Source organism: Antedon bifida, chromosome 11 (assembly GCF_963402885.1).
Source record: "Antedon bifida chromosome 11, ecAntBifi1.1, whole genome shotgun sequence".
Classification (NCBI taxonomy): Eukaryota; Metazoa; Echinodermata; class Crinoidea; order Comatulida; family Antedonidae; genus Antedon; species Antedon bifida.
In genome coordinates, this window is record NC_136236.1 from 9,280,188 (window position 1) to 9,302,514 (window position 22,327).

At 32.0% G+C, this 22,327-nt stretch overlaps 1 protein-coding gene across 1 annotated transcript in view; it reads right to left on the reverse strand.

Annotated features, from left to right (window-relative positions):
- LOC144855181 (uncharacterized) overlaps positions 1-17,731 on the reverse strand; it is a 101,380-nt gene extending 83,649 nt beyond the window's left edge. The window contains exons 1-13 of the mRNA XM_078712998.1: positions 17,665-17,731; positions 12,603-12,750; positions 12,351-12,436; positions 11,929-11,993; positions 10,382-10,529; positions 9,866-9,900; positions 9,511-9,583; positions 9,049-9,206; positions 7,593-7,682; positions 6,206-6,385; positions 1,555-1,812; positions 1,035-1,229; positions 185-364 (exon numbers count right to left, since the gene is read on the reverse strand). Coding sequence (XP_078569124.1) covers positions 185-364; positions 1,035-1,229; positions 1,555-1,812; positions 6,206-6,385; positions 7,593-7,682; positions 9,049-9,206; positions 9,511-9,583; positions 9,866-9,900; positions 10,382-10,529; positions 11,929-11,993; positions 12,351-12,436; positions 12,603-12,750; positions 17,665-17,731 — 1,683 coding nt within the window. The remainder of the gene's footprint in view (positions 1-184; positions 365-1,034; positions 1,230-1,554; positions 1,813-6,205; positions 6,386-7,592; positions 7,683-9,048; positions 9,207-9,510; positions 9,584-9,865; positions 9,901-10,381; positions 10,530-11,928; positions 11,994-12,350; positions 12,437-12,602; positions 12,751-17,664) is intronic.
- Positions 17,732-22,327: the final 4,596 nt, after the last annotated feature.

Genomic DNA, 22,327 nt, shown 5'->3' on the forward strand with positions numbered 1-22,327 from the left:
ATAGTAAGCAAACTAGAGATACTCTATCATTTAGACATTTTCAGTAGAAAATGTATTCAAACAATGTCTGAGCATTAAAAATCCAAACTATTGAAATTGATTAAACCATAATACGTTTTAACCCAAATCTTACATGCATAAAATGACAGATTAAAGAAACAAAACCCACTGTAGATGTACTTACCACATCTTGGCTGCTGGTTGTCTCCTTCTCACAAATGAAACCTAATTGAATCATCAGTGCTACAAGAAACTCAAAATTCTTTCCGCTGTCAACTTTACTATCTTTCCATAATTTACGCAACAAGTCTTCTTCTAGTATGCCTTTGTCAAGCTTATCAAAAGATGTTCTAAATTTAGCGGACTAAAAAAAACACCAACTATCAACCGTATATCGTATTTTGTGTTTATAACAGTTGTGAGGATGACGGAAATAGATACAGTAAGCATTTAGAATATAGATGAACCATGTGTTGGTATAATACAGTATTGTGGTTTAATCATTTCACTGTGCGTAACAGGTGATTTTTATTAAATTGCAAAAACCTACTGAGATAATTTTGTAAATATTTTTGTGGTGGGTAAAAGGTTGGTCTACGGTTTGGAGTAAAACAAATGGTAATTTGCATACTAATGACATCATTACAGAAGACAATATTAAAAAATAAGGTCGCATGTAGTGCAGGAAAAATAGTTTTAATACATTGCAAATATATTTAAGTTTATCAAAAATATAGTGTGTGCTATAAATTATAGGCAAATATGATTACTGTAAATAATTGTTTTTACCATACCCATAACCATAATGATGGTTATATGCAGTTCATATGTTTATACCCGGTAATACCGGGTACACGCAGTGAAATGATGCCTTACAGCATACTTTTATTTTATCTATAGAAAATGTTAAGCATCTTTATAAAATATTATCAACGACAAATTCTTTGCTAAGGAATAATAAATTACACAGAACAGGAGTAATTATACTACTGTAACACGTTTTTACAATGCAAGACATTTATGAGTCTACTCACTGGATTTTTTGGGGGAACCACAGTTACAAATTTGGTGACAATTTCAACCAGCCTCATCGGATCTAGCACGACTTGATCCCTTAATAATTTGTTGTCAGGCATGTAAACAATTTCCCCAAGATCGTACAAGAAGTTAAGCAGGACTGATTTCTCTTTTTCGTCAACAATACCATTGGTTCTTGTCAGATGTTTGATCTAAAAGAAATAATAATTACTATTATTTAGAATTAAATTAAAAAAAATATGAAATCATATTATGTTTTTGTAACATGTGGGTATTCCATGAAAAAATAGTTTGAAATATTTAATTTCAAGGACAAAACCTTTTCTAACACACAATTTATAAATAAAACAATTGCAGTAAATATAAAAGATGAAAATATGATTTTGCATATTGTAATCTAATTAGCTATGACATTTACTTATATTTAGAAACGTTAATGTTTTTTTTTTGCTACTTCATATTTTCAAAAATATTCTTTTCTGAAAAAAAAAAAAAAAAAAAACAAATAAAATTTACCTCTTCTAATGGACACAAAGAAAAGGAGGGGTGTTTTTTTCCTCTTAGATCATGTAAATCACATCGAAAACGCATCCACTTTAAAGGAAAAGGCTGTTCTAAAGCTTTCATAAGTTCATCAATAACTTGTTTGAGATCACTAAAGCTCTTATCTGTAGTTGGTTGGCTGTTTTCAATGGCAAAATATTTGTGGTAGACATGATTTCCATATGGTTTTGTTTTAAGCACATCTCGAATAATTTTAAATGCCTTTTCTGCCTGTTTGTAAATAATTTTAATAACAGTTTACGCGGGTGTCTAGAAAACTCAGATCTAGAAAACTCAGATCTCAGATATATCTGAGTTTTCTAGATCTAGAAAACTCAGATATCTGAGTTTTCTAGATCTAGAAACTAGAAAACCCAGATCATCAAATGGATCGTTCCATTATTAATAGAGGGTACCTTGTTTGAAATGCTACACTGAGTATTATACGTTTTCTTACTACTAATAATAATTATTGTAACCTGTAGAAGCAGCCTACGACTTAAATAATTAAGAAATACAGTATACAATACACCTTTTAAAATGTAGGCTTAGCATTTAGGCCTAGTAGCTAAGCAAACTCAATTCAAGGCTCAACATGTTTATTTATTTATTTATTTTATTTCAACAATATTTAATGAGGGTGGTCCATCCAGCCTCAGCTGATCATTAGGGACCCTCAAACAATACAAACAGTAAATACAAAAAAAACTAGACATGAAACTCGTCACTTTGACGAGTTAGTTATCCGCACCACGACAAACGCCACGTGCACGTCATACGTTGGAATATTGCACACAGATAAAGATTATGGCATTATGACAAGAACTGAAGAATATGACATGCTGTTAGTGCTGAATTTTGTGTCATATAGTATACATGCAAACAGTATAAGCTGTATACATATTACATACAGTGTAGAATAGGTGAAATTACGGGACCCGCCATTTATTCCAATTTTTAACATGGCGACGGTATCAAAATGAAACACTTAGATAGCAATTTCAGAAGGAAATTATCTCAGGAACAACATATTAACGTGTAGAAGAAATTTGAATACGTAAAATATAGATGCGCACCCTTTTAAATGTGATGAACTATTACGCAAAATATGAAAATACAACTTTTTTTATTCAACTGGCCATATGATGACGTCACAACATCCGATTGGCAAAATGTTTACATGAATTCGTATCTACAATCCAATAGCTTCCAGAAAACGTTTTAATCGTGATTATCACATTTTATTCTTACGAGCTATTACAGATTAAAATTTACTGTAAAGATGAAATTAATGACCCACGTAATTAAAATTTTTAGGCATGATGACGTCATAAAAATTAAAATATTTTTATCTCATGCTAAAGAAAGTTGATTGACCTACACAATATATAAATGTAGGAGAAAAAGGAATACAGATAAGCGCGATGCGCTCCATTGAATGTGATGAGCAATAACGAAAGAGACAAAAATCCTATATTTTACATTCGTGTGGCCATACGATGACGTCACAATGTTTTTTTAGCCTTATTGATGCATGATCCGATATCTACAACTCATCAAATTCTAGATTTTGTAATAAAAATAAACGGTTAACGGTTTACTTTAGAAACTATGACTGTTTAAAAAAAGACATAATTTTGACGATTTTTTAAGCTTTTTCATAAAAAATGCGCACGAATTGTCTAATTCAACGTGTTCGTATGGCGTTATTTAAACTGGAAAAGGTCTAAATTGTTTTCAAAATCACTGGGAAAGGCTTGAAAAATATAATTCAAGAGAAAAAAATATGCTTTTAACGCTATGTGCGCACCGCGCGCATAAAAAATTGCGCGCCCGTGGGAATTTTTGACATGGTCAAAATGACAAGAAACGCGTAAAAAGTTGATTAGAAATTAATTTTGCGCATTTTGAAATTTTAAATGCGCGTGCGCGCGTAACTTCTTGTCAAACATGCCATTTTAATCCGTAGAAAGTTTGCCCCTGATATGACTTAAATTTTGTCAAAGTGTCAATACTAAATGACTTTTGGTTTTTAATCTATGATCAATCATTGAAATTCATAAAATTGCGCATAAGTCACGTTGCGCAACTATGACGTCATTCAAAAATAGGAGGTGCACAACTTCACGTAAATGCCCATATGTTGTCAAAGTTATGAAATGTTATGTTTACACATTTTAGAGGAACACGACTCACAAAAAGGAAGGAAGGAAAGAAGAATAATACAGAAAAACTAGATTTGAACTCGTCACTTTGACGAGTTCGGGTTATCCGCGCAAACGCAACATGCACATACTTTAAACTATATGAACTTCGACAATTATTATGCCATCCTATGACATGAATTAAAAATGTTTACAGTGCTGAATTGTACCTATTTTGTAGCATACAGCATATTACAGTGTTTACAGAATACACTGTATGTTATATACAGAGTAGCATAGACGAAATTACGAGACCCATCTTTTAAATCCAATTATTAACACGATGACGTCATCAAATTGGCATATAAAGATAACAATTTTAGAAGATAATTATCTAAATAAGCACATTAAAACAAATTTGAAGAATTTTGGGCACGTAAAAGTGAGATGCGCTCTCGTTTAAACGTATTGAACTTTTACGCAAGAGATGAAAATATGACTTTTTGAATTCAACTGGCCATATGATGACGTCACAACATCTGATTGGCAAAATGTTCACATGAATTCGTATCTACAATCCAATAGCTTCCTGAAAACGTTTTAATTATGATTATCACTTTTTATTCTGACGAGCTATAACAGATTGAAATTTACTGTAAAGATGAAAATAAGTGACCCACGTTATTTACGTTTTTAGACATGATGACGTCATAAAAATTAAAATATTTTTAATTCATGCAAAAGATAGTTGATTGACGTAGACAATATTAAAAGTTTGGGGGAAATGGAATACGTAAAAGCGAGATGCGCTTTGTTGAATGTGATGAGCAATAACGAAAGAGTAAAAAATCCTATATTTTACATTCGTATGGCCATACGATGACGTCATAACATCCGAGTGGTAAAGGTTCTGCATCAATTCATATCTACAACATATCTGCTTACATATTAAATTAAAAAAATTGGGGGTCGTGGATAATCCTGAGGAGCTATAATAGATTAAAAATAGGCTTAATTTTGACAATATGTTGTCACTTTTGCAACTAAAACGCGCGCAAATGGTCTAAATCAACGTGTTCGTATGACGTCATTTTAATTTGAACTGATGTAAATCTTTTTTAAAATGACTAAGAAAGGCTGTAAAATCATAATTCAAGAAAAAAACACATGATTTTCATACTCCGTGCGCACCTTACGCGTAATTTTTTTTGCGCGCGTGGGAATTTTTGACATGCTCAAAATGTCATGATCAGCGTAGAAAGTTGATTAGAAATTAATTTTGCGCATTTTTAAATTTTAAATGCGCGTGCGCGCGTAACTTCTTGTGAAACATGCTATTTTTAATCCATAGAAAGTTTTCATATGATATGACTTAAATTTTCACCAAGTGTCAATACAAAATGACTTTTGGTTTATAATCTATGACCAATCATTGAAATTCATAAAATCGCGCGTAACTTACGCTGCGCGACTCTAAAGTCATATAACGAAGTTTCTTGCACATCTACAGCTACAGGTCAATCTTATGACAAAGTTATACAATCTTATGTTGACAAGGATGAGAGATATGCGACGCACAAAAATCCGGGAAAGAAAGAAGAATAAAGATGAAGAAAAAAGATATTTACAATAACAAGGGTTATCCGCAACTTACTAGTTGCGGATAACCAAAAATATTGATCTCATACAATTACAAGGAGTTATCCGCTTGGTATACCAAGCGGATAACTAATTATAAAAACACAAAATTAACATAGATATAAAAATAAATATATATATATATATAAAAATATACAGTATGCCAACAATGAAAGAAGGATAAAAAGAAAAAAAAATCATAGAGAGAAACAGGTGTGGGCTCTATCGCGATGTATCGCGAAGAGTAGGCCTGCCCCTAGTAGGCTAGAAGTGGTCAACTCATACCCAAAATAACTCGTACCTATTCCAAACTTGTCTAACTCGTACCTCAACCAACTCGTACATACCTAATTTTTAAGCCTACATTTTAACGGTAACGGGTACTGTATTTTCTTTATGATTTAAGCCGTAGGTCGCTTCTACATGTTAAAATTATAGTAAGAAAATGTACACAGTAATCAGTTTTAATAATACTCTAGTATTTCAAATGACCTACCTTCTGATTAATAATGGAATGATCCAAATGACCTACCAACAAATCATTTGATGATCTGAGTTTTCTAGTTTCATTCTGGAACTAGAAAACTCAGAGATATTGAGATCTGGGTTTTCTAGATCTAGAAAACTCAGATATCCGAGTTTTCTAGATCTAGAAATCTCAGATATCTGATGTCTGATATATCTGAGATCTGAGTTTTCTAGACACCCCAGTTTACACATATCATAATAAGAATGTGTCAATTTTGTAATTTATTTTAAGTAATATTTAAAAACATTTACGACTGCAATGGATCTTGGATTGTGGCTATTTATTATAATACAGAAACAAAAGAAGTATTAACCTCATCATTTTGCTGTTCTTCAGTCTTACCAAGCTTACCCTTATGTGTACCCACAATAAGGATAGTTGGTTTGTCAACTTCATTCTCCTCATCTTCTTCCACAATACGACTATGAGAATAAACTGACAGGATGTAAGATAATATGAACTGGAGATTGGTCCAATGATGTTGACATGTTCTCTGAAAAAGAATTACAGAACAATTAACAACAGTTAAACTTGAAATGCTTAGTTTTTAAAAACCCTATCTGGAGAAGGTATGAAATATTAAATCTGTTATAATAGTCAAACTGTTCTTATAAATAAGAAGACTTGTTCAATCACAATGCCTTAACACTTTGACTGCCAGAGGTTTTTCCAGTTAGAAACTGCCACCGCCAGCGTTTTTAGCCCAATTCAATGTTTTTATTAAAGCTGATCTGATTTATATGTAATTTAGACTAAAATAATCATAAAGATCTTAGCTTTACAATGGTACCAAGAACGATTTTCAAATCGCAATATGTAAATCGTAATATTAAAATAAAAGTAACCCACTTTTAGAGTTTTTCGTAGTTTCGCGCAAGAAAGTCGAGATATTCGCGATTTTGTGCAAGACATCACAATATGAAAATATCGCCCGGTGAGATCAACAATCAACGAAAAAGTTACTTACACGGTACCGATAGGCCTCAAAAAACAAGTTTCACTATCGAAAAATGTATTACATTTTATAAATCATAAATCTTACATCAATGTTTCGCCAAAATCCACATAGTAAAGACACCAGTCCTCCTAGTTAACCAGGCCTAAAGTTGGTCCGGAACCGTTTTACGACTAGGCATAGGCTAGCCTAGGCTAAGTACTACTAGCCTAGTAAACTGATGATAATATCCATACCATTTCTAAACAAGTTTGTTGCGTGAAACTCGGTCACTTACAGTGAAACACAAAAGCAATTAGGGTATACATACAATAATAAAATTAAAGACTTCATATTGAAAATGACTCCATTATTTTTTATTCAGATAACAAACAAACATGCCAATCCACAAAAACCTTTGTAATGCTTCGGCGGCATAGCTAGCGCGCGACCGATACACAATGCGCCAAGCCATCGCTCTAAGCGCTACTGTGATACGCGGTGTATGTTATTTCGACAGGTACCATTTTGACAGTCGTTCGTAACCAGATTAGTTACTTTCAAATAATAAGTTATTGACGGTCCAGACCGAATATAGTGTCCATATTTATAGTATATACCAATAATTAACCTATCTACCGGATTTCGTAAAAAAACGCGAAACACAAAGATCTTCGTGTTTGGCAGTCAAGCGTTGTGTTTCCAAACACGAAGATCTTCGTGTTTGGCAGTCAAACTGTTAATGCCATGCTCTAGAAATACTTACACCAGTTGAATCAAGGAAAGTAGCAAGATCATCCAAGGGTTTACTGAGATCAAACACAACAATGTATAGTGCTTGTAGTGTCATGAACATCTGCAAAAATATTTAAATTTATTTATTTAATTTATTTTATTTAATTTTGGATTTATATAGCGCTTTTCCAAGTGACCAAAGCGCTGTACAATAGAAAATACTATATACTCAACAAAACTTACAAAATACAAAAAATAGAAAATGGAATGAAAATACAAAAAAAAATATATATATAAAAACTATGAGGGCCTATACAAAAAGTTACCGTAATATCATAAACATAAATAGTGACTGATTAATATTCTTAAAGGCCTTCTGACAACATATTAACAAATATTATTTTTAATTGTATGTGGACCTTAATATATAATACTTTCTTACTATAAGACTTTCATAAAGGTAAAAGGTAAAGGTATTAATAGTTGTCCTCAGGCTTAACTGAAAACTGAGGAAATTCGGATTAGGCCCTCCAATGACCAACGGCAGCCAGCACTAGTGCAGCGCCTACCGGATCAGCACACCGAAAGACGACCCCTACTCTTTGCGAATAGTGTACCAAGTTATTTAACGTGTACAAGGGACCAAAGGCTTTACATCTAATCCGAAGGACGAGGCAATGAGAGTAAAGCATCTTGCCTGATAGATTCGAACCCATGCCTATTTAATACATTCTAGTCTGATATTATCATTACACCATCACTTTCCGGTATACAGCGCCCGCTGCGATTCCTGACAGAATGCAACCGGGCCAAACATTGCTTAACTTCGGTGATCTGACATAAACCGGTGTTTCAACGCTGTTTGGCCGTATATACACATTTTTTGATTTGTGGCGAAAAAAAATGTATTCGTGAAAGATGAAATGTTCTACTTTTATCACATGAAATTATTTGCCCCAGTGCACTCGTAAACATTCATTATTTGTATATTTTAACACACCTATTGTATATTCTTTTATTTGATTGGAGGATTATGGGTCACATGATATAAATAAATGTTCTATTGCTCTCCTAATGATGTCGTTATATGTGTGCGAATACTGTAATTCTGTTTTGCACATTTTTTACACAGTGAACAACCACACACTCGTCAAGAGGCTGTTGACTGATCACGTTTCATTAACCTGTAGTGTGCACTGTAGTGTATGTGCCTAATTGTTTTACTCCCTGTCTAAAATTAAAGTGCTGCCTTTTCAATGCCCTATACAGTATGCAATCTGACGTAAAAGTTTAATAGTATATGTCCATTGAATATCATGTGACCCACAATCCTACAATGAAAATGACAATAATCTAATATTAAAATGTTATATACAGTATATTACTATACAGTACCATGGAAAGATATTTGCGATTACTGAATGGGGAAAAAGGCAAACTATAAGATGGCCATACAATTATGTTAGTCTATATAAAAACATACTTACTCGATGTATACCATGGTATATCAATTGTCCCCCATGATCCCAGATGTTAAATGTTTCTTCCAAAGTCTCATTATTTTCCTCAGCTTTCTTGATTACATCTTTATCTAACTGCCGTTCTGTATCAAATAAAACAGCTTCTTCAGTAGCTGTATCATCACCTGTACAGAAACAATTTTGTTGGTCATTCCACAACAGCATAACAAGCATCATTATTTTAGTCCTACAATCATCATAGTTAATCAGTCAATTAAAAAGTCATTATTATTGTCATAGTAGAGGTAGTAAAGAATTATTGTCGCCTTAATTGTTACTTTAAATTGGAAATCTGATTAATAATCCAATTATTTCAAATAACCATGACCTTAATATGACATAAATTGCAGTGTCATAATTGCAAGACATATTTATTAGTGTTTTGACTACAAAATCTAATAGATTAGAATTTAAGTGAAAGTAACATACCATCCTTGTTTTCATCATTATTGTAGTCAACAACAATACCTTCATCATCATCTGTGGGTTGTTTCATATCAATCTGACACCAAAAATAAAAACAATACAGTAAATGGATATCCCAAAGAAATAAAAATGTTGTTTATCCAAAGTCTACAATTAATTATTATCCAAATCATTATTTAGAATAAATTGGGATTATAAAAGTATTGAAAAAGAAAAAGATAATAATAATTTAGCTGTTCATAACACCTCATTGATTTAATTAGAAAGAAAGCCTCCTGTGACTTATTTGCAATAGTAAAAAATCCTGTAGGTATACTATTTTATTCATTTATGTTTTATTACACTATTACTGACATACGTTTATAGTTTTCTTTGCTCTTAATATCATTTCACCTGTAGAGAAAAAAGACAGCGTGTACATATTATTTCAGCAGATACATTGATATGATTAATTATTTAAATTACATAATTATACAAGTACATCATCAAAAACTGTATTACACAGACAATAATGTATAGCCTATGATAATATGCTAATTTATATTTACTGTATGTTTACCACTATCAGCTTTAGCCTCTTTCCATGTTGTGCTTAATCATATAAATACAATTAAATTTCTAAACGTTTTTTAGTCAAATTGAATTTTTAAAAAAAATAATTTTTAATTAAAAAACTAATTAATTTTCAACTAGTAAAAAATTATTGTAAAGAACAGTAACATTTTTATACAGCAGATACCTTTCAATTTGATGAATGTAAAACTGCCCCTTATAGTCATTAAAAATGTTCATCATCAATATTACATAATTCTTATTAATAATACTATTCTTTAATAAAAACAGAATTTTCAAAGTTTTAAAAAATAATCATTACCATTGTTTTGTTTTTCATGATTATCATCATTGCTGTGGTTGTCATCATTATCATCATTCTTGTAACTGAGATCATTGTTGTGGCTCTCATCACTATTAATATTATTTTTAATAACATTATCATCATCTATAGGTGGTTTCTTGACAACCTAACACATGTAATGAAAACAAACTTTATAAATAGTAACAAAAGATACTACTGTTCTTTATATTTACCTTTAATATAATAGAAAATACATTTACTTTCCAAACCACATTATTTGATTGTAAAAAGAATTGAAAATCATCCACTTATAAAGTCTCATCTATTCAAAAGCCCTCAGTTTGGCTAGTAATCTATATAATAATGCTACTAAATTTTTCGCATATTTTACGTATTTCCTCCAAAACCACTGAACGGTACGTGCTCACATTTGGCACACTGAGCCGCACACAATAGCCAATGTCACTTTCTTGAATTTAAAGGATAAACACTAAAAAAAAGGCAAAAAATAGCAGTAATTCGACGTCTCTGCAACCATGTTACGTCACTGTATAAACTACGCAATCACCTCTGTTGTGTACCACCATGGCTGGATGTACAAATACCATCCCAGGCCGCTAAAAAAAACGTCGTTAGTCAACCATATCGAATGATCACGTCCTTAAAGTTTTAATTAATTACACCTATTCTAGAAGAGAATGACCCTAAATCACAGTTTGGCTTATAAAATATATAAAAAAACCATGAAATAAAATTGTAAATGAACCAAAAAAAAACACACAAATAAAACGAATCCAAATATGTGTCGTGTTTCCACAAAATATCAAATGTCAATAAATGTTTTGGGTGTATTAGTTTGTTTCATTTTTTAGCTTTTTATAGGAGGTTGTTGGGTGAGGGGAGGGAGTTGGGGTCGATTTAGGGAATCACGTGGTAAAAAGGTATTTTCACACATTGTTAATTATTAAAAAATACCCAAAATGTAAAAGTTTGTGTCATCTAATTTCGTTTTTTGTGTTGATTTCAAAGTCTGTAAGCAGCTGTAGTTTTATTATATCTTAATTATATAACTTACCAATTATTTTATCATTTAACTGATTGACAGACTTCATGTGTATGTCCCTCTCATGTACGTTGTCACTTTCTGAGGTGCGTACCCTAGATTAATATTCACGCAGCACAGTCCCATATACAGTATTGCTTTTATTTTGTAGCTTACAGTATTTCAAAGTAAAGGAATACTTCGTGTATAACAAAATCAATAGCCGTAAATAGTTTCAAATTTTATTCTTGACAATTTGGTTTTTTTTATAATTTGTCAGGGGCTGGGAAGAGTGCGCTTTTATTTGCCATGCAAATTATTATTAAAGGCAGACAAGACGGGTTACTGCTAGACCACAATTTAATTACAAAGTGCAAATATGTTACAAATCTCCCTCACAAAAAAAGTATATAACCACATATTAAGGCAGAAAAAGACTGTGCGGAGCACGGGTTACTGCTAGTAATTATATAAATGCCCTTCATATTATTTTAATGTTTTTAATACAATGATGTTGACATACTTTTTCAGGTTTTATTGTTCTCATTTTTCCAGTGACACATTTTGTATACTGTTTTGAGGGATTACCTAAAAAAACAAAATTAAGTTATTTATTTCTCTAGGTCCTAGGTTTGATTTAAGTGAATAACTTGATAGTTTATTATTATGTTACTGTAAATTGTATGAAATACAATCCTGAAAGAAGCAAAGCATCAAATGTTTTGCATCACAATAGATCAGGTGTAACAATTAGAATATTTATTATGAAAAAAAAATAATGCAGAAATCAGTCAGTTACAAGACTGTTCATATCAACATTAATACAGTATCCAACAATATACTACTGTATGATGGTAGTGGTATTGATCTCCAATTTATCTTTCAATAGTTTTTCATTTAATTCACTGAAAAGAGGGATGAAAAGCTAAATTTATTCATGTTTACCACTATCAGCTTTAGCCTCTGTCCATGTTTTGCTTGCAGTTCTTATCACTGCTATTCCATCTGTAACAATATGTTCTTTCTCAAATCTGAGATATAATAATTTGAAACCAACAAATGAAAGTCAGTCATTAAAATACAAAGTTAAAATTGTATTCTATTTTCTATAGACAATTTGATGTTGTTATATTAAATTAGGTAGTACTTCATGTATTTTGTAACTAATGTCCATTTTACTGTCGAACTAGTACTTACTCCTTTCCAAGTAAGGCATTGATGATGCATGTTTTACCCACTCCTTCCTGTCCAATCACCTTAAGCATTCCCAGATTGACTTTGACAGATTCTCCTTTCAAAGCTTCATTGTACGCATACTGAAAATCTAATTTACGAGTTGGAATATCTGAAAATTTGAATAAGATTTTTAAAAAGTTTGGAGTAAATGAATAAAAATCAAAAAATCAAGCAAACATCAACAATCAAGCATGCCACATAAATCTACAAACTGATGTTTGATGTGAATGATGATAATGTAAAATCTAATCAGTTTTGTAAAATAATAATTTTTAATAGAAATATTCACACTAAAAAAATTACACATGCAAATTCCGGTGACCTAGATGTCCATCTTTTTAATTGTCTTACAGTACCTCAGTCCCAACCATGGAGTCTGTTATACAGGGGTAGGTTCATTACCAACGAAAACAGTATGATCGTTTTGCTGATTGCTGCATGTGCTACATATGAAAACTAGAATGTTTTAATATCATATGTGATGATAATAAACGTATTATATTGTAATTATTAGTTGCGAAAGAAATGACCAACTACTTTAGAGATTAAGATGGGGAGAGACTGCATAAAGCTACATACAGTACACATTTCATAATACATTAAAATGTATACAACTGTAAAATTCTCCTACATAAGATTTCTCCCGAAAATATATATATTTTTGTTATTTTTGTGTCTAATGCTGTGTGTGATTAGGCTAATTCCACTACAAACAACCTTGTGAATGTGAGTATGTTGTAATGCCTGGTATATTCAGCCATACACAGTTGAGGTCCCTGGTTCAATTCCTAATGAGGATCTTTTTTTTTTCATCTTCATTATTATGTTTTTATATTTTACTAGATGGTACGCTCGCTTCGCTCGCGTACCATCTAGGTCGTGCCCACAGATGGTTCTCGAATACATAATAATTTCAGCGTTAAAAAACTGACGATTTCAAATGTACGTACAATAATACATGTCATTTAATACAGAAACGAATAAATAGACACTGATTTATGTACTCAACTAAAATTAGCACCCTGGGAATTACTTCCGAAAGAGAAACTTGTCACAAAATGAGACCAATTGTTTAAGTCAAATTTAAACAAACTTAATTTGTGTTTTGTATGTAACATTAGGGTTGAGGGATGGGGAAGAGGATGGGTGCAAAGAGGAACAATTTTTAAATATATTCTTTATCCATTTAGTAACAACATATTAATTGTTTTCATGTTTTACAAATAATATACCACTAAACACAGTAAAACATTGCGATGTAATACTTTGTTGAAACTATCAGTATCACCGTCCTAGTAGATTGAAATAGCAGTACATGTAACGATACATCACTACGACGTGTATGTTTATATAATGTAAAACAATTTGTGAAAACCACCTCTATTCGGGGGAAAATCATAAATTCGATTCAATCGTCAATAAATATTAAATTATCTAACTCAACTTAATTAGTAGTGGTAATGGTTTTCAATTGTTTCTTAGAGCCAATTCATACTTAAGTTGGTTCCTACCCTACCCACCAAAGTTGTTTTGCGTTTAGGGCATATGATGCACCGTAGACCTATCAGGCTCTACTATGGCTTTACAACGCTACTCATGCCAGTGAGGGAAGGGTGATGATATGGGTGGTTTAACTGCAATAATAAAGATTTGTACATAATATACGGCGACTGAAAATGCTAGCACCAGCTCATTATCCGTTTAAAAAAAATTATATCCAACCTCTGCAGCACAGATTGAAAAAAAAATGGATCGAATTTCTGTTATGAGTATACAGTACTTTCCTTTACGACGCCCGAGGGAATAGACACTTGTGGAACGACACAGAGATTGGAATGTTCCATTCATCGCAAATCAATACATTTGTATAAACGTAAATTAAATCTATCAAAATAGTATTTTTTTAAAGAAAATCGGCCTGTCTTCAACATCATGATACTGTACTCGAGCTGTTCAACCGGTTTTCAGCTATTAAAAACAATTATCGTAGGAGGAGATAGGAAAATGCGAAGCCTCCTCAAATGTTTGTGGCGGGTATTTTTCAAGATTGACATCCATTAGACAGTGTATACCACGATCGGAAAACACCCCTATTTGGGGCAAATTGTTGAACCTAAATTCGTTTTAATCGTCAATAACTAATTATCTAACTTAATTTAATTAGTAAACAGGGTTACATCAGGTGGTTAAAATCAGTACTGAAAGTATGAACCAACTTTATATACCATCGAGTAAAAATTCTAAAAGTAAGGCGCGATTTACCGAATTTTGCCTTACGTAAATTTATATATAGATTATTATTATTTTTAGGTTATTGATTCTGTCAGAATCTTTATTTATTTTTTCCTTAGCACTATTTTGTCTGTCAATTATCTTGAGATCAATTTCATCTAGCTACGTCAATTTTTCAGAAAATATTCCTTATGGGCAGGAATCGATGTGATTATCTTTTTAGGTGCGCAATAAAAAATTACGCGGTTTACGCGTGATTTAAACGAAACCACGTTTGTAATCATATCTTCGCAAGCATGTATCATAATTAAATCAAATTTGGTACTCATAAATTTCTGGTCATATTTCATCATATGGCAATACAATTACTTGCGTAGCGCATATAACGTATGCATACACGTGCTTAAAATGATCAAAATTTATTTTCGATAAAATTAAGAGTATGTTTTAGGCAATTTTAAGAATTAAAAAAATTGCCATGAGTGCGCAGATTTTTGCACGCGCACTGCTCGTTAAGCGGTAATACGCAATCTTTTTGCACGATTTCTGTTTACATTACAACCTCTCTTTAATAATTTCATCATATTTTATTAACTGTTCAACTTGAAACCAGGTTATAAGAGCACATCAAAAGTGACAGGCTATGCACGCTACGCATTTTGTAACAAAATGGTGAAAATATGCTAAATTTTAAAATTAATATAGATCATCAGAATGCTCGGGAACCCCTATTTCGCATTTCATTTCTTAAAGTTTGTATCACATGTATGATTTATTATAAAAATAAGAGAAAAAAAGTTGATTACGTCATCATTAATTGCATATTTAATTTAATTTAAAAAATAATAATTTCGACAATCAAACTATGACATTTTCTTGGACCGAAATAACAAACTTAACATTAACATTCTTCTTTAAAATGTTCATATATTAATTAAAGTTAAAAGTATATACTTTGACAGTGCATAATTTTTGTTAATTTTTAAAAGATGCCATCATAGTAAAAAATTATGATTCATTGTGGTATGTAATACTCTATCTGTGCCAAAGTGGTTACTGCATATTAAATAAACAGAGGAATCTTCCTAAAACTTTTATTCAAGTGTATATATGGCTCGGTCTGTGATCCTGTCTATAGCACTCGAGGTACCGAGATCGAGTCTCACTTTTGGAATGGAAATGAAATACGGTTTTTTTTTATATATACTGTATATCTATATATATTGTTTGTTCAATTTTATTTCTTAGTGTATAAATTATAATACGCATGATTTATAATGAAATCTAGTGAAAAAGTAAAGTCTTTATTATTATTTAAGGGTGGTTTATATTTGATCGGATTGTTTTATTCAAGTGTATATGACTCGATGTGCAGTGATACCGGCTATTGTATTTGCGTTAGCAAGATCCTATCTCTCATACTGTATATTATAAATAATAAATAATTTTGACCAAATTTATAACTCACCCATCGAAGATGGGTACTAATGCTAGGGCGGATTGCAATAAAGGTCTTAAGCCTATAGTCTTAGACTTAAGCCCAAGATGAAACCGTTAGCAACGATGGTCTTAGATTTAAGACCATTGCAATAAGAATTGTCTAAGCCTAAGACTTTCAGCGCCATGTTCTTAGATTTTAAGCATTCTCCAGGCAGGCTTACGCTAACCGCACGACGCGAGAGCTCAAGTTAAACTACCTAGGCTAGTAGTAGTTAGTAATATCATGGCGAAATTAACTTCTTTCTGCTGTGCATTGATTTTATGATACTGGTGTAGAAAAGGGGTATTGAACTATAAAACATGTGTTACTACAGTATTACTATAATTAGCGGTCCACAACCACACCAACAAGCTGTACAGCATATTCTCCATACGCGGCCTAGCGCTACACTATTTTGACCAAGAAAAGACTAGGGCCTACATATAGTAGCCTATTTAAAATTTACTTTTTTTGAAATATTTGTTTGTATACCTCAAAAATGTATTAATTAAAACCAATATTTACTGTACTATCAAATTACATTCAATTTTGTTGCCAATATTTTTAATTTTTTGTTAAAATCTCCTAGTATTTACGTAATCTTAAATTAAATAGGCAGTGGTTTCATTCATGCATTAAAATGGCCTTGATATATCCTACTGATTGGAGGTTGTGGCTACAGTACTCCTATTTTAAGTACTCTATTTGAACTTGTTTGTATTTTGTTGGTAACTATAGGCTGGTTTGATTGTTTGAAATTCTTTACTAATATAATAAGACCGCGATATTGCAGTAGGCTTAATCGGTAGGCTTAACTGATACTTTCTCGAGGTCTTAGGTCTTAGATTAAAGTCAGGCTTAAGTCTAAGCCTAAGTCTTTATATTGCAATCCGCCCCTATTTTGTTATAATAATGCAAATCATGTTTATTTACAACCATATAAAAACTACATTTTTTTCTTCGCGGCAAGTCCGACTTGAATTACGTCTGAGAAAATCATACTTTAGGCAGCAAAATAAAAAGTTGCGGAATGCTGGTATAGACGACCAGCCATTAAAAACTACCGTGCAAAAGAAAAAATATTTAAAATGATTTGTAACAGTGGGAAAATATATTAAAAATTAACCTTTTTTATTTAATAACTATCTTCCTGACATTAATTTTTCCAAAAATCAGGTTATACCAATGATATAATGTTGATTTTGATGGCGATTCTGCAAGTACTGTAATGAGTTTGTAACGAAACAGTTCAACCCAAAAAGGTAAAGAAAGAAAGGAACCAAGTCTTTTTGTCTCTCTTCTTACTCTTACCATGCCATGATTTCTTAATTTCCTTTATAATGAGTACACCCAGAAATATGATTACACCAATACCCATTCTTTGTAGTAGCATACATATTGTAAAGATGACTGCAGCAGCAACTACTAAAATTATCCACCAGTGCTCTGAAATGAAGAGGAAAATGTTTCAATACTCAACATGTTTTTATTTTAAATTGTTGGGAGATTTGAATGATTATGAAGTTCTTGTCTTATTATTTGATTATTAAACATATTCTCTGCACATCCTAACACCATTGTTTCTGAATTGGCACATTATTGTGAGCGTGGCAATCACGATCTAAGGCTTCTAAGTCTGATGACTTGCGAGCTTTGCCATCTTGTTCCCCCTACCTTTCCATTTGTTGTTTTCTAATTGCTTGTTCGTGAGTTTCTTATTGGAGGTTGGGAAAGGCACGACTTAAAGTTCAATGAACTTACTGTGACCTCCATCCACCCATAATTATATACACTGTATATATATGTTAAAACTGTTTATTTGATGAGTGGAAAATAAACGAAATGAAACCCTCTAAATCCTGGATCTAATCCAGTGGCCATATTCACCAATCACACTTAAGTGAGATATTTCCCTTAAATCCTAAGAATTTCCCTTAAATCAAGAAAATATTAAGGGTTTTACTTAAGTGGTATTCACAAAGGGTTGAGGGTTAAGGGAAACCCTTAACTTGGTCTATTTTCCCCTTAACTTTTAAGGGACCTCAGAGGTCCCTTAAAAGTTCCCTTAACTATTCAGTACCTTGGTTGTGCTGACGATTCTGTATGTGCGAGTGCTATGCCTACTTGTTGTAGATAGCCCCGGGCTAGGCTAGGTCGGCCGTTCCAAGGCAAAACCACGTAACTCGCATTTTTGTCAATTTTGAGATTTTTACATTTGGGGAATTATTACAAATTTATGAACAACCTGTAAAAATTTCAGGTTTCAGAGATCATTATTTTTAGAGATAGTACCACGTATCTTTAAGCAAAAAACAAATAATTCTGGTATTTTCCAAGGCAAAACAACGTATCTACCAGATACGTTGTTCTGCCACGGAAATGCATACGATTTTCACTTTAAATTCTCACAATCAGCTAAGTTACGTAATTTTGAGACAGAAACCGCTGATGCATGATGATATGCATAGCAACGATCTTAACTAAAAGTAAAAGATATATTAAACAATACTAGGCTTATTTAGGCTAGACAACTAATTTAATGTATTAAAATTTATTCTAAGAATTAACTATATTTACGAAAAAGTTCAGGCAAGCTTGAAACTAGGCTAGGCTATTATTTTTGACAGACCTATCTAATCTAGCCTACGCCTAGTACCCCAGTACTGTCATTGGAACTAGGCTAGGCCTAGCCTAGTAGGACGGCCGTCTTTGCATTGTTGTACATAGGCCTTCTAGTAGCAGGCTAGGGGGTAGGCTATTACATAATAATGTAAGTAAGTAAGTCTATATCATAAATAGTAGATCCAAAAGGCTAAGCCTAGCTTCAAATGCACTCTTTGTTAAGACAACCTAGTTCGTAGGCATCATTAGTGATCGCAGCCCTCCCTGTTGTTCAAAAAAGTTTCAATCCATTGTTTTTAAAATCATCACAGTTACGTTGTTTTGCCATGGAATGACCACAGTTACGTTTTTTGCCACAGAATATCACAGTTACGTTGTTTTGCCTTAGAAATGACTTTCATTCTATACACGTCATTTCCAAGGCAAAACAACGTATCTGTTAAAAGTGGTAATAACTTTTGATCAAATTGATTAAATTATTTAACATTTTGTATTTAATAATAATTATTATTTATATATACTCATGCACAATTTCACATCATTACGATAATTTGTTGTTGAAATGCAAACACTCAAACTTCAATTCAATTTTTCTCGAAAGGCAACATTTTGTAGTTACTGTACGTTGTTTTGCCTTGGAACGGCCGAGGTAGAGATGCTAGGCCCCCTGTTGGTCTGCCCAGTAACCAGCCTAGGATGCATATGACTCAATACAGACAGGTTTAGGCCTGCACAGAATGTTGGTTTGTTAGTAGCATCTACGCTAGACCTATTTTTCTTGATCCTCATACAAATTAGTCTAGGTCTTTTCATTTACTTGTTTTTGTTTTGACTGCCATTTTCTTTTTATTGATCATCGTCACGTCCACACACTTTCTCCTCGTCCTCCGTTCCCAAATCTCCTTACTCTTTTTTTAAATATGCAAATTATTTTTAGAGAGGAAAGTGATTGGACCATAGGGGAATTAAATCCTCTGTGATTGGACAATGGGACAACTCATGAATATTTATGATTATTTTTACCCTTAAAGATGTATTGTCCCTTTGTCAAATTCCAAAAAAATTTAAAATAAAAGATTTCGAAAAAAAGTGGGTCATTTTGAAGTATCATAATAGTTATTAACTTTCACCAAAAATTAGTCGAAAAAAAAATCATTTAACTGAAATACAGACATTTTTTGGTTCAAAAAATAACTTTGACTTCCAGTCAGAGTTTTCGATCAAAACATATCTCATAATGCAACGCGCTTATTTGAATACTCTGTATGCATAATCATAAAACTTCCTCGCGATCTGTGTGAAAACACCTTCTCAACCATGACGAGTTGTAAACAATCCTAATTAGCATCATGCATAATGTATAATCATGGTTTGAAATCTTTGTTTACTTTCGCTCGCGACGATTTTCCAGACGAAATGTAATCAAATTAATTTAGCTGTTAATTACGTAAAATTGTTGTTTTTGGCTCGAATTTTCGACTTAAAGTGAATAACTTTAATATTACTTTGATATGGCCAATTTAAATTTAGAATATTCTGACCTTCATTTTTGTGTGTTTCAAGGGACAATACATCTTTAAGTTTTACCCTTAAATTAAGTGTTTTCCTTAGGTAATTGTGAATCCCTTAACTCATTTGTGAATACCCCTTAAGTGTTTCCCTTTGTTAAGGGAATTCTTAAATTTTAAGGGTAAGTATATCCCTTAGCCTAAGTGAGATTGGTGAATACGGCCACTGGTGTATTTCTACAAAAATGAGTGTGACATTAATATAATGTAGGTATAGACAAACTTACTTTTTACAATCTTCTATCATGTGAAATATAAAGCATTATAAGTACAGAACTAAATATTAAACCAAAAAATATATGTGTTGTGAAAATATATGTTGTCTTTGTTATACTACTGTACAATATACCACACAAATACCCTGACTAACAGCCCTGGGGAAGCAGTGCATTTTAGTATATTAATAAATGGATCATAAAGTAAGGTAGTACAATACCCCACACAAATACCCTGACAACAGCCCTGGGGAAGCAGTGCATTTTAGTCTAATAATAAATGGATCATAAAGTAAGGTAGTACCAGTACAATATCCCACACAAATATCCTGACTAACAGCCCTGTGGAAGCAGTGCATTCTAGTCTATTAATAAATGGATCATAAAGTAATAACAACATTTCTATAACCTTATACATGTTTCAAACAATCAGATGATTTTTACTTTATCTTTTGTTTAAATACAAAGTTAATATTAAACTGACGATAATGATTTTGATAGGATTTGTTTGCCTGTATAGGGCAACAGGCAAACACAAAGCAAGTCATTAACAATAATCAGGCCCCTTGTTTTTCTCAATGTAAGCTTGTTGACGATCTGCATATCTTTTTTCTCAAGTACAAAAACAATCCTGACTAAAAGATTCTGAGATGAAAGAAAATTCCTAATCAACTCCTAAACAATTACTTTGTTTCATATCATAAGAAAAATCTCAGACAAAAAAATTGTTTTAGCTATGAAATTGTCAAAAATTGAGTATATGTTATCTAGAGAAAAATATTAAACACATAATTTATTTTTTTTAGTTCTCTAGTTTCATATTTTTCTATTTCTTACTCAAAATGAGTTTTGTTCCTACATTTATTATCTTTATAATCTAAATATATTTTTTATATTTTGTACATATACTCTGGTCGGACAGTTTATATGATAACAAGTTCATTATCATTTATACTGAAAACCTGGGTAGAAATTGTTATTAATGATTTGTTTGTTTTGATTATTGAGTTCCTGTATTATAGAGTTCTGTGGTGTGACGTCACAACGATAGATGGCGCTGCATGGTTGCTAGCCAACCAAAAAATGCGTTCAACGCTACTACTATGTTGATAAACTGTATAGACCTGTATAATTTCTATCAAATTATGTATCTTAGCTTGATTTTTTTTAAATTTAAACTGTATTTGAAGAATAAATAGATTATTAAAAACAAATATTTAGTGATCCTTTGAAATTTTAGTTTGTTTTTATTGAAAATTATTAAGTTTTAAATTGACTACTTCAATAAGCCTATTCCAAATCATTGGTGACCTCAGGCAGGTTGAACGCATTTTTTGGTTGGCTAGCAACCACGCAGCGCCACCTACCGTCGTGACGCCAGCAATTCAGAACTCTATACAATTTGTCCTTATGATAAAAAGTTAATGATAAACATTTATACTGAAAACCAGGGTAGAAATTGTATTAATGATTTGTTTGTTTTGTTTATTGAGTTCCTGTTTGTTTTCAGATAATCTTAAACCATAGATTTAATATTAACATTGTATTCTAATGTTCAACAAAGATAAT